General features: G+C 58.6%; 1 protein-coding gene across 1 annotated transcript; it reads left to right on the top strand.

The window, feature by feature from the left end:
* The first annotated feature begins 5,115 nt into the window (after positions 1-5,115).
* Positions 5,116-11,847, top strand: TENT5B (terminal nucleotidyltransferase 5B). The gene is made up of 2 exons (XM_053964559.1): positions 5,116-5,531; positions 9,275-11,847. The coding sequence occupies exons 1-2, from the start codon at positions 5,355-5,357 to the stop codon at positions 10,292-10,294; spliced, it is 1,197 nt and encodes a 398-aa protein (XP_053820534.1). The 5' UTR covers positions 5,116-5,354; the 3' UTR covers positions 10,295-11,847.
* The last annotated feature ends 428 nt before the right edge of the window (positions 11,848-12,275 follow it).

Here is a 12,275-nt window from a genome sequence, read left to right as displayed (position 1 = left end):
AGGGTCTGAGGTAGTTTGTCCCCAGGGCAGGGGACACCAAAACAGGGGGATTTGGCAGGAAAAGGCAAAGCCAGGCCATGGCTCATCCTGGGGGAGAGCAGCAGCTTTGCAATCCCAGTTCCAGGGATGGGAGCACAAGAGGTGCTGGACACTGCCCACCCTGGACACTGCCCACACCTGATACTGCCCACCCTGGACACTGCTTATCCCAGACACTGCCCACCCTGGATACTGCCCACCCTGGACAATGCCCACACCTGACACTGCTCATCCCAGACACGGAGGGAGCAGCAGGAGCACAGCAGCCCTGGGCAGTGCCCAGGTAACTCACCTGCCCACGTGCTGGGGAGCATCACCTGCAGCCTGATTTCAGTCATACCTTTAGAGCGAGAACTCCCCAAACCAAGGCATTTCCAGGATATTCTTGTTTCTGTCTCAAAGGGTGAGTAACTTGTTTTAATGAAGGAGGACTAATGATCCCTCCAGGGCTGTGCTGTCACCACTGAGCCACTGCCAAAGCACACGCCGTGCTGAGGCTGGGGCTGGAGGGGCCCCAGCATGTCCCCCCAGCCCCATGGTCCTGGCAGTGATGTCTTTTCCCTGTGTGCGCCCCCCGTGCCCCATATTCCCCTCTCCCTCCCAAAGCATGTTTGGACACTGCTGGTGGCACCAAGAGCAGGGAGAAAAGGGACTCTGAGCAGGATGACCTTGTACTTTCACGTGTATTCCACCGTGTTTATGCCACTTCCACAGCCCCCATCCATGAGGGTTAAAGATCTGCTGCCTCTGCAGCAGCTGGAAACTGCCCCAGCCAGGAGATGGGCTTTCCCGTGCCTCAGTTTCCCTCTGTGGTCCAGAACGAAGCCTGGGGTGCAGCGGGTGGCAGGAGGACAGGAGTGACTGTCCCCATGGCCCAGCAAGGACCGAGAGCCCTCAAAGCGCCCCTGAAATCACTGCCCGAGTCACTGGCTGCAGGCCCAGCAGCCCCCGGAGCGGAGCTCCCAGCTTTCCCGAGAGGAGCAGCCGGACCAGCGTGGGCACAAGGAGCTGCCACCACCCGCAGCTGCGCTCAGGTGTTACCCGGGGCCCAAAAACCCAAAGCGAAGGGAACAGCTGTGCTCCTTGCCAGGCCCAAATTAGTGGCACTGAGATGGGTCATCCTCTGCCACGGCTGTAAAGGCACAAGTCATGCCAAGGAAAACAGCACGTGGTGTCACCGGGAAGCCACCGAGCCTGGGGACACACAGGTCACACTGCCCGGGGACAGGGATGTCCCCGGCCAGTGACACCCTAGGGGAGATTCAAGGGAGGGCACATCAGTGCTGGGGCCACGCTGTTGCTGTGTCCCTGTCCCCGCAGCCTGGTGGTGCCGTGTCCCCCCCCACTCCCCAGGCAGCATTTTGCAGCAGCCGGGGGAGGTGACAGGTGCCATTCCCGAGCTCTGTGTCACCTTCAGTAATGACACCCTGCGCTCCCTTTCATCTCAGGGCCTCCTGGGTGGCCCCTCTCCAGCAGCATCACTCATCATCCCTTCCAGGATGGGATGTGGCCAAGTCTGGGGGTCCAGGGCGGTGACACAGGGGCCCCAGGCTGAGATCAGAGAGTGGCAGGAGAGTGACACCCCTCATGCCATGCAGTGGGTGCTTACAATGCCCCTTATGCCAAATCCAGCACGGGGAAAACTCCTCTTTGGACAGCTGCAGCCACCGCAGCAGCTGGTGCCACTGCCCCAGGGACACGGTTGGCCAGCCAGGAGTGGTGGCACCTCTGGGACGGGCTGTGGGAGTGAGCGGGGCTAGACAGTGAGCTCGAGTGCCTGGGAGGTGTCCAGGAACTGTGTTTGCCGAGGGAGGATTTGGACAAGGCCATGGAGACGGACTCCACCTCCTAAACCCACAGCGGGCACGTGGAGACGGGCATGTGCGTGGGGATGGCAGCGTGGGCGTGGGGACAGTGACGAGAGCAGCAGCTGTGCTGGGGACAGTGGGGGTTTGCCCGGCGATGGTGGCTTTTGTGCATGGGGATGGCTGGAATCTGCCTGGGGACAGTTTGTGTCTGCGCAGGGCAGCCACGCACAGCGGTGCCCGCACGGTGACAGCTGCTGCGGGCACGGGGACAGGGCCAGCCCAGGACACGGCTGACGTGAGCACAGCGGCGGTGCCAGGGCGCTGCCGTGGGAGCGGGAACCGGAGTGCCCCCACCCCGACAGCAGCGCTGCTGCTGCCCCGGGGCGGCTACGTGACGTTGGTGGCTCCGGGAGCAGGGCTTGGTCCCTCCTGCTTGCTCAGGGAGTTGGCACACGCCCTGCTTAATGCCGAGTGGGACGGAGCCGTCCCACGCGAGTCACGGAGTCCCCGAGGTCCCTTCCCCTGCAGGCTGAAGAGATTTTCACCCACTGCCCCACTCCCGGCCGCTCCCAGCCCCAGTTCCCCACTGGCCGGGCTCGCGGGGCTGCCCAGGGTCCCCAGCGCCCTGAGGGGCTCAGCTCAAGCTGGGGGGTCCCAGCTCTGCCCCCAGCCTCTCCTTGCCGTGCCCGGGCACTGTGGTGTCCCGCTCCTCCCCACGGTGCCGCGTTCCGGCCCCGCCCGGGCCGATTTCCAGGGGCCGGAGCAGGGTCCGTCGGGCAGCCCCGGGGTGCTGCCGACCCCAGACCCGTGGGGCAAGCGGGGTCACGGCGTCCCGAGCCGCCTTCCCCCTGCCCAGCCCCTGTCCCACCCCCGTATCGCCAAAGGGGCTCTGCCACCCTCGTGCCACCCCCGGGAGGCAGGATCCGCCCGCGTTTCACCCCAAGACGATGATTATTCCTTAACTGCCAACAAAACAAACGAATAAAGGCCGGGCTGGCCCTTGCTGAGCTGGAAGGAAACGGCCCGGGTGCCATTCGCAGCGCCGGGCTCGCTGCCGGCGGCTCTCGGGGATGATCGAGTGGGGATGGACGGTAACGAGCGGCTCGGCCGGCCCGGCCCTTGCTGAGCTGGAAGGAAACGGCCCGGGTGCCATTCGCAGCGCCGGGCTCGCTGCCGGCGGCTCTCGGGGATGATCGAGTGGGGATGGACGGTAACGAGCGGCTCGGCCGGCCCGGCCCGAGCGCCTCAGCTCTCTCCAGTGGGCCGAGGTTTCCCCCGGAGCCAGCAGCACCTCTGTCCCCTGGGGCCCGGGCAGCACCAGAGTCCAGCCCAGCTCATCCCGGCGGGATCTGCAGCGCCTTGTCCCTGCCTGGATCCTGCGGCACCGCCCCGGGCGGCCACCGCTGCGGTCCCCCAGGCCCCGCGGCCGTGGGGTGCTCAGCCCGATCAGCCCTTCCTCCCGCTAGGTCCCCCGACTGGATGGATCCTCATCCCTAAAGCCATTTGGCCCCTCTCAGCCTCTTGGGAAACGCTCCCTGATCCAGCTTTTTCACTGGAAACTCTTTTTGAGTTTCGCTCCAAAACATCAGAAGGGTTTTGCAATGAGAGGCAGCTGCCTGATTTTTTAATCAAGTTCCTTGGGAAATCACTTTCCAGCAGGGCTCCCCCTTGTCCCGTGGCCCAGTTGGGAGCCTCACAGGGAGCACCCGGGAGCAGCTTTTCATCCCGGTGGAGAAGCCTGGGGGAGTCACAGGGAGCAAAACACCACAGCAGGAGGAGCATCCCAGTGGGGACCCCAGCAGAGGGGACTCTAGCCCCCCTGGGAGCCCCTCTGGCTGTCAGCGCACCAGGGAATGGGGAGGGTTTCAGAGGGAATCAGGGCTCGGGACACCACTTCCCTTCTCTCCCCTCCAACCCCAGCTGTGGATGCTCCTGAACACCCCAATTCCCCCGGTTCCTCCTTCTGCAGCCACCTTCAGCTTCCAGCAGCAAACCCTTGGGATGTGGCAGATCTTCCGAGACAGACTTTGCATCTCAGAAGAGCTCTACAGTGCCTTCCCTGAGGTGGAAAGTCCCAAGGCAGATGTTCGGGAGTTTTCAGGCGAGTTCTTGCAATAAACCTTGTGAGGGTGTAAAAAAAAAAATCGGCACTGGCTCATCTCTTAGCAGGGCCCTTGGCTTCTAAGGATGGATCCCAGCTCCAAGCAGGAACCGGGGAAATGGGAGTGGCCAGGGCAGGTGTGGAGCTGGAGTCACTCTGTCCGTCCCCGGGACCGCAGGGCACCAGCTCAGCAGGGAGGGCCCTGCTGGAAATGTCTGCAGGGTGAAACGCTGGAGAAATGAGCACTGCAAAGGGACGGGAATTGTTGGGATGAAAGGAAATGGGCGGTCAGAGGCTGGGGACACGTCTGGCCCCAGGGGGAGGTGGTGGCTCAGCTGAGAGCTGGGCCACGCACTGGGATTTAGGGGATGGGTCTGAGCTCCTGGAGCTCCATCTCCCCGGGGGGTGACCCTGCGACTCCTGGCTGCCAGAGCTAGCACAGGGGGGCCCTTTTGGCCAGGGACAAGGGCCTGGGGCAGCTGGGCGTGTCAGGATGGGGACACCAAGCTGTGGAGTGACAGACTGTAGGGTATCTGTGGGGTGCCAGCCTGTGGGGCATCACTCCAGGGAGAATCAGTGGGGTGCCAGCCTGTAGAGCATCGATGGAGCATCAGATCACGGGGCATCTGTGGGGCACCAGGGTGTCAGTGGGGCATCACTGGGCCATCAGGTCATGGGGCATCACGGGCATCGATGGGGCACCAGTGGGGTATCCAAGGGCACCAAAGACCTCTCGAAGGGCACCAACGGGCACCAACAGGACATCAAAGGGCACTGGTGTGGCACGAGTGTGACTCAGGGTCACCTAGGGCCATGGCCGGGGTCCCACCGGACAGTCCCAGCCCCGGGCACCCCAGGACGGTGCCACCGGGGCTGGTCCTGTCCCCGCTGTCCCCCGGGCGCGCGCCCGCCCCGGCAATCACGGCCGGGATTCCCGCGCGCCGCGGGGACGGGGCCGCCCCGCCCTCTCCCCGCCTCTCTCCCCGCCTCTCTCCCCGCCCCTTTCCCTCTCATCGCCGCTTCGATTGGTCCCGGTCCAGCCGCGCTCCTCCCCCTGGGTCCGGGCTCGGGCCAGGATTGGCGGGGGGCCGGGCCAATGGGGCGCGGCGCGGGTCCATAAAAGGCGCTGCGGGGCGCGGGCGGGCGCAGCGCTCGGCGGAGCCGGTGGCGGGCGGGGGGCGGCCGGGGCTGGTTCTGTGCGAGTCCCTGCGGGCACCGACCGCGCTCCCGCCGCGCCCCGCGCAGCCGCTCCTCGCCGGCGCCACTCGGGGGGTTGTTTTTTGTGTTTTTTTTTTTTTTGCTTCCCCCCTATTTTTAAATTTTCCTGCCGCTTTCCCTCCGCACCGGCACTTCCGGCTGGTTTCCGGGCGGGTTCCGGGTGAGTGGCTCCGTCGGTGGCGGGGGCGATGCTGGAGGCGGCGGCGGGGGCCGCTCCGGGCGGCGCGGAGCAGCACGGGAGCCGCTTCAGCGTCCTGACGTGGGAGCAGGTGCAGCGGCTGGACCAGATCCTGGGCGAGGCCGTGCCCATCCACGGCCGCGGCAACTTCCCCACGCTGTCGGTGCGGCCGCGCACCATCGTGCAGGTGAGCGGGGGCCGCGGGCCGGGCTCCGCCGCCCCGTTGGACTCTACCCCGCTCCTGCGGGACTCAGGGAGAAAATAAAAGTGCTGAGGCGGCGATCCACGGCCCGGCGGGCCCCGAGCCAGCCCGGCCGGGCACCTCGGCCTGGCCCGTGCGGGTCCCCGGGAGCGCGGGGCCGCTGAACGGATCGGGTGGGAAGGGACCTGAAAATCGGGGAATGCCCTCGGCTGGAGGGAGTGCAGGGAGCCCGGGCATGGCTCTACACGGGACACACCAGAAATGCCGCTGAGTGTCTTGAAGCGTTGTCCGAATGCTGCTTGACTCCTGCTGGGCTTGGAATTCGGGAAAAGCCTCTTGCTCCACCATGGGCAGGGACACCTTCCACTGGAGCAGGTTGCCCCGAGTCCTGTCCAGGCTGGCCTGGTTGCTCAAGGGGGAGTTTAGAGTTTTGGGGGGGCTGGCCCCCATCATCCCGGGGGTGGTCAGCTGGCCCCAGTTCCCATTCCTGGGGGTCCTGGTGGGACTGGCCCCTGCCAGCAGCCACAGCAGGAATGCCAAAAGCTGGAAGGACCCTCCTGAACAGCTCACCCCATCCCTGGAACTGCTGCAGCTTGTGCCATTGATCCTGCTTAGCTTCCTTCCCTCTTAGGTTGTTCCTACTCTTTTTGAGTTAATTTATTGCCCTAAAAAGCAGCGAAATGTGTGTGGCCAGGGCAAAAGTGGCTTTTTTTGGAGCTGCGTCCATGAAATGGCTTTGTGCTGGTGGACATGTTGGGCTGGTGTTGGAAGAGGCAGAGTTATTAATTGAAAGGCCGGATCAAATGTCCATGTCCTTTGATTTCTGGGCACCCCTGGCTGAATTCTCCAGAGCCTGCCTGAGACTTTGGCTTGTTCACGAGCTCCTCTTAGTTTAACCATCAAGTAATAACTGTGTTTAATATTAAACTAGCAATGTAGTTCGAATGAGCTGATGCGTATTCATATTTGGGAGGTGACTTCATTCCTCAGTAATGACTCATCAAATATAAAATCGGGCATGTTGGCTTCTAATTAAAAAGCCTATTCACAGCGCTAAGACCCAACTGGCTTTCACAATAACCAGGATTTTGGAGCTTCAGCTGCTTGAGAAATAGTTAAGAGTTAAGCCTGGGAGATGGAAAGATGGCATTTGAAAGGCTGGCTTGGAATTCCTTGAGTTGCTGCTGCATCTGTGGGGGGCAGGAGCGCTGGGTTTGGCTGCTCTGGGCTGAGCTGAGAGCTGCAGGCAGGACGCTGCCCTGCCACGGCCCTGAGCAGCACCAAACCTTGCAGCAGTTCTTGCTGCCCAGGGGATGCTGCCAGCAGCAGCTTCAAACACGGCATAGCTGAGGGCTGTAATTGTGCCCGGCTGTGCTGGCAGAGCCTGTGTTTAGGGCTGACTAAGCTGGAACAAGTAACCCAAAAGGCAGTTATTTATCCTGTTGTTGTTGTTGTGAGAGGTGGGAAGCGCAGGTCAGGACGCAGCAGGATTTGCTCCTGCCTGGCTGTCACAGTCAATTATCCCAACCACACAGAAGGTGAGCTGCTGTTTTGGGAAGCAGGTCAGCAGCTGCCTAACCCTGGAACTATCCAACCCTCTGGGAGAAAATGTGGCCCTGAACCCACTGCCTGCAGCCGGGGGGGACGAGCTCCAGGTGAAGGTTGGTGGGTGGAAGCTCCCAGGGAATGGCAAAGTGCTCTACTCCCTGCTGCTCTGCAGGTTGGAGACTTCCGGGATTATTTGGGACAGCGCTGACTGGAGCAATTGGGTTTTTTCCCTGTTTTCTGAATAAATCTTACACAGACAGAGGAACTTGAGTGAGCTTGGAGCCTGTGGGTCTGGAATGCTGCAGGTCCTGAGCTGTGCCCAGAAAGGGGTTAAGCAGATGTTCTTTGGGGTTAGGAAATTAATCTGGAACAAGATCTTCTCCAAGCACCGGGCCCAGCTCCGCATCTAAGACTTTGTGACCTATATCTTGTCTCTCTAAGCCCGAGAGCACAGAACCCTTTAACTGCACGAGCTGGAGCCATGCCCCGGGTGAGTGACTCCAGCTGGCAGCGAGGGCAGGCCAGCAGTTCCCCTGTGTGACGTTTGCTTGGTTTGGGGGAACAGCCCTGTGTGTCTTCTAGGAGCACACTCCTCTTGTCAAACTGTCTGCCTTGGAAAACAGCTTTTTCACTGGCCATGCTGGTGTGGCCTGGGCTCCTGGTGCTGAGCAGTCCCTGGTTAAATGTTGCCTGACATGTGACTGTCACCACCGGCTTGGCGAGGAGCCCGGCTGCGTTTCCAGCCAGAGCGGGGATGGCTCATGTCAGGGAGAGAGGGGAAGCACCACCAGGGAAGCTGCCTTGTGAGCCTTGACAACCTCCCAAGTGTGCAAACAGCGGTGGGTTTGTTCTGGGATGTTTTTGGGAAGGCAGCAGAACTTGCTGCTGGCCCTTGGCGTGGTCACTGAGGGTCAGGGATGTGACGAGGGCTCTGTGCTGCAGTCCCTGACCTTTTGTGTGTTCTTCCTTCCAAACAAGACCTATGGAGGGGCAGTTTTACTGCTGAGACCAGACCTGCAGTGCTTCTCATCTCCCCCAGAACTGCTCAGGCCCAGGGCAGCCAAGAGTATGTTGTGATACAGCTTTGAACTGAAATTCATGTTTTGGGCAGCCAAAACACAGAGTTTGTGGGGCCTCTCAAACTAGGGCAGGCTCACAGGGCTGCAGGGCCCAGTCAGACTGGCTCTTGGTGAGCCAATTTGTCCATTTGTGTCCCAAGCTTTGGCTCTTTCAAGCCATGGCCTTGCTCTAGGCTGGCTGGTTGGGACTCCAGGGAAATGGGGAATGGCTGGAGGGGAACACAAAAGTAGGATGAGACGTGGGAAGAGCTTCTGCTGGAAGGTGCAAACCTAATCTTCCTGGGATCTCTGAGCTGAGTTAAACTCAAATTATAAGCTGGTGTCCAGGTAGTTTATTTTATGGTCTTGGGGGTTATTTTAGCCTCCTTCTTGTTAAGTAATCAGGCAGGTGATTCAGCTTTCCTGTAAATGAACAAAGCTTTGGAGGGGCTGCTGGGTGTGCCAGGACTGAGCAGGCAGCATTAAAATCACGGGAGTAACACCCGTAAGATGAAAGCTGCCTCTTGTGCTTGATAGCACGCCAAGCTCAGCATGAAGCTCTGACACACTGGAAATTGTTAGGATACACTTACTAGTTGGGACATGAACTTGCATACGCCTGGCTGAGCTGCTCTGGCATCTTGATTTGCCTTTAATGAATCTTGACAGGCCAAAGGGATGGCTAAAAGGGGTGAGCCACCCTGATTAAATTCACAGGGACTGCTGCAGACTGTGCTGCCACCTCCTCTTTGGGGTCGGCTGGTCTTTGCTTGGTCACTGGAACTGGGAGGGGATGTAGAGGGCAGAGACCAGCCCAAAAAATGGGGTCAGGAAGGCTCTCCAGGCCAGAGTGGGGAAGGCAGGGAGAGCAGACACTGCACTGGAGGCAGAACAGCTGATCATGTGCAGTCAGATCTCTAATGCCAGGGAATAAGTAAAGGAGAGCCACCCCTCAGGTGCTCTCAGGATGCTTTTCCAAAGTGACCTATTTCCAATGGATTAGCTTTTTATTTTACTGTCTTGCACTGGAGTGACCCGTGTAAGCGCTGGGAGTGCTCCTGCTGTCCCCAGGCTGCTCCAGGAGCTCCCTCCTACCTCTTACTGACTCTGTCTCTGTCTCAGGTTGTCCGTAGCCGCCTGGAGAAGAAGGGAATCCCGGTCCACAATGTCAGGCTGAACGGCTCAGCAGCCAGTCACGTCCTACACCAGGACAGCGGCTTGGGGTACAAGGACCTGGACCTCATTTTTGGGGTGGATCTGAAGACTGAAGACGTTTTCCAGCTGGTTAAAGATGTGGTCATGGATTGCCTGCTGGACTTCCTCCCTGAAGGTGTCAACAAGGACAAGATCACACCCATGACCCTGAAGGAGGCTTATGTGCAGAAGCTGGTGAAGGTGTGCAACGAGACCGACCGCTGGAGCCTCATCTCGCTCTCCAACAACAGCGGCAAGAACGTGGAGCTCAAGTTCGTGGACTCCCTGCGGCGCCAGTTCGAGTTCAGCGTGGACTCCTTCCAGATCATCCTGGACTCGCTCCTGCTCTTCGGGGAATGCTCGGAGAACCCCATGGCTGAGAACTTCCACCCCACGGTCACCGGGGAGAGCATGTACGGGAACTTTGAGGAGGCCATGGAGCACCTGCGCCACCGCATCATTGCCACCAGGAACCCCGAGGAGATCCGGGGCGGGGGGCTCCTCAAGTACTGCAACCTCCTGGTCAGGGGCTTCAAGCCCAAGTCCGAGGTGGATATGAAGGCGCTGCAGAGGTACATGTGCTCCAGGTTTTTCATAGATTTCTCTGACATCGGCGAGCAGCTGAGGAAGCTGGAGTGCTACCTGCAGAGCCACTTTGTGGGCATGGAGAGCAACAGATATGACTATTTGATGACCCTGCACAGGGTGGTCAACGAGAGCACGGTCTGCCTCATGGGACACGAGAGGAGGCAGACCCTGAACCTCATTGCCATGCTGGCTGTGAAGGTCCTGGCTGAGCAGAACATCATCCCCACCGTCACAAACGTTACCTGCTACTACCAGCCAGCCCCTTACGTCAGTGAAATAAACTTCAACTACTATGTGACCCACGTGCAGCCCTTCCTGCCTTGCAATCAGTCTTACCCCACGTGGCTTCCCTGTAACTGAGCCAGGACAAACTCCAGGGTCTGTCCTCCAAGGTATTTCTTTGCCTTGGGGGGTCGGGAGGGTAGGGAGGGGAAACAAAATAAAACCTACCAACCTTCCTAGAACTGCAATGAAAGGAAACTTCCTGGACTCTTGCTTGAGTTTCTTGATCCTGGGATTGTTGGGACGAGCCTTGTCTGCTGTACACTGTGATGGGAAGTGCAGTGTTATGGAAATGACTCCTTATGGAATTGTGGAGGCAATGGGGCAGGTGGGGTGTGTGAGGGGAGACTGTAGAATTACGCTAAGGTAGAGCTGCACTGCCCTGAAATGGATCTGAATTGTGGTTTGTTTTTTTTTTTTTAGTGCAGGAGGTGTTATGGGTGTGCAAACTTGTGGTTTCTGCCAAGAGAAGCCAGGGTGGCTAATTCCTTTGAAGGACCAAAGAATCCTGTTTAAGTGCCTGTAACAATATAAACACAACTGTACTGTAAACCTTTATTATTTTTTGCAGGGGCTGATGGCCCAGAGCTTGAGTGGGGAATGTCTGAAGAGGAAAATGTTTCTGTTGTGGGTGGGGAGGGTCGCAAGATCATTTCTTATCCTGGCTGAGGCCAGAGCAGGTTCTGTGTTGCTGAGGGGTTTGGGCATCACTTGCTGCCTGTGAAGGACCAGCTGGAGCAAAGAGCTGCCAAAGTGGGGCTGCATAACCCGGGGGGGATTGGAATGGCTGCATGGAAATGCCTGAAACTGGGAGCACTGGGGAGGGGGGGAGTGCAAGGTGGAAAATGCTGTGCAGGGCTTGCTGGAAAAAAAGGCAGCAGGGACCTACATTTGGATTTCTTCAAGCTCCTAAGTCTGCAGTGCCAAAATATAGTAGAGTTCCTAAATGATGAGGCAGGTGATTTGTCCAGAAGCTTGCCCCAGGCTGCCATACCTAATCCTGTATTTTCTAGGGGAATTTGAAATGCTGCTCTTCCAATTTTTTTTTTTTTACAATTTTTTTGACATGCAGTGTGATTTTAATGCACAAAGCCACAGGCCAGCTGGGCCATCGGGAAAGGTGAGGCTTGTCCTTTGAAGTACAAACCATCCAGGTCACTGGTCAGTCATTTCCAGCTGTGGCTCTGTCCTCCAGGGAGGTGGACAGGCCTTTTCCATGCTGGAGATCATCCCTTGGGCAGGTCCTATCTCCAAAGCAGCCTATTCCCAGCTCTGTGATTCCCTGTGTGAGCCACTGATAGCATTTGAAATTCATTCTCTAGCTAGAAATGGAGCCTGGGGGCGGAAAGGGGGGTGAAGTTAGTTGGCCTTAGGGAAAAAATGTCTTCTAAACAGACCTTCTGGTGTTTTGAGGGTTTTGGCTCTCTCAGTCCAATGTGGCTTTGAAGCTGTTGAGTGTCTGGAGCACAGAAGTTTTTCACGGAGGTGCCTGGGCTGCTGCGCCCGCAGAGCTCCGGGCAGGCAGCAGGCATTCCCTAGGGATGCTGCTCCGGGAGCACCACGGCTTCCTGGTGCTGCCTCCCAGTCTGACCTACTCAAGTATCTTTACTAACTTCTGTTTTTTTTGGGTTTTTTTTTTGGGGTTTTTTTTTTGTTTGTTTGTTTGTTTGTTTTTTGGGGGGGGGGTGGGGTTTTTTTTTGTTTTGTTTTGGGGTGTTTTTTGGGTTTTTTTTTTTTTTTGGTGACAAAACTGTAATAGCCGGGCAGATTGAAATAAAGACTAGATCCTTGGAATGTGCGTAGCCAGATTGGTACCTTTTTTGGGGTAGGGGTAATGTGGACGGGGAGTAAGGGGGGGTGGCGCTTCCACTTGGCATGAGCTAGCGTGGCTGGAGCTGGCCCAGCTCTGCTCCCTGCAGGGCTGGAGCTGGGGGAGTGGCACTGACCCTGTGCTGATTGCAGGTTTTAGCTGCCTCCCTGCAGCTCAGCTCTGCCTTCATGGCACTCCCCAACTCCCCGGAGCCTCATCCCTGTGCTGGGAGCTTGGGATTTCCCATGC

This window comes from Vidua chalybeata, chromosome 25, assembly GCF_026979565.1.
Source record: "Vidua chalybeata isolate OUT-0048 chromosome 25, bVidCha1 merged haplotype, whole genome shotgun sequence".
NCBI classification, from domain to species: domain Eukaryota; kingdom Metazoa; phylum Chordata; class Aves; order Passeriformes; family Viduidae; genus Vidua; species Vidua chalybeata.
This window is presented reverse-complemented; position numbering and strand designations above follow the sequence as displayed.

Excerpts from the sequence above, each read along its gene's own strand:
- TENT5B (XM_053964559.1), top strand. The coding sequence starts at position 5,355 with ATGCTGGAGGCGGCGGCGGGGGCCGCTCCGGGCGGCGCGGAGCAGCAC. Across the intron at positions 5,532-9,274 it reads GGCCGCGCACCATCGTGCAG|GTTGTCCGTAGCCGCCTGGA; the intron begins GTGAGCGGGGGC and ends TCTCTGTCTCAG.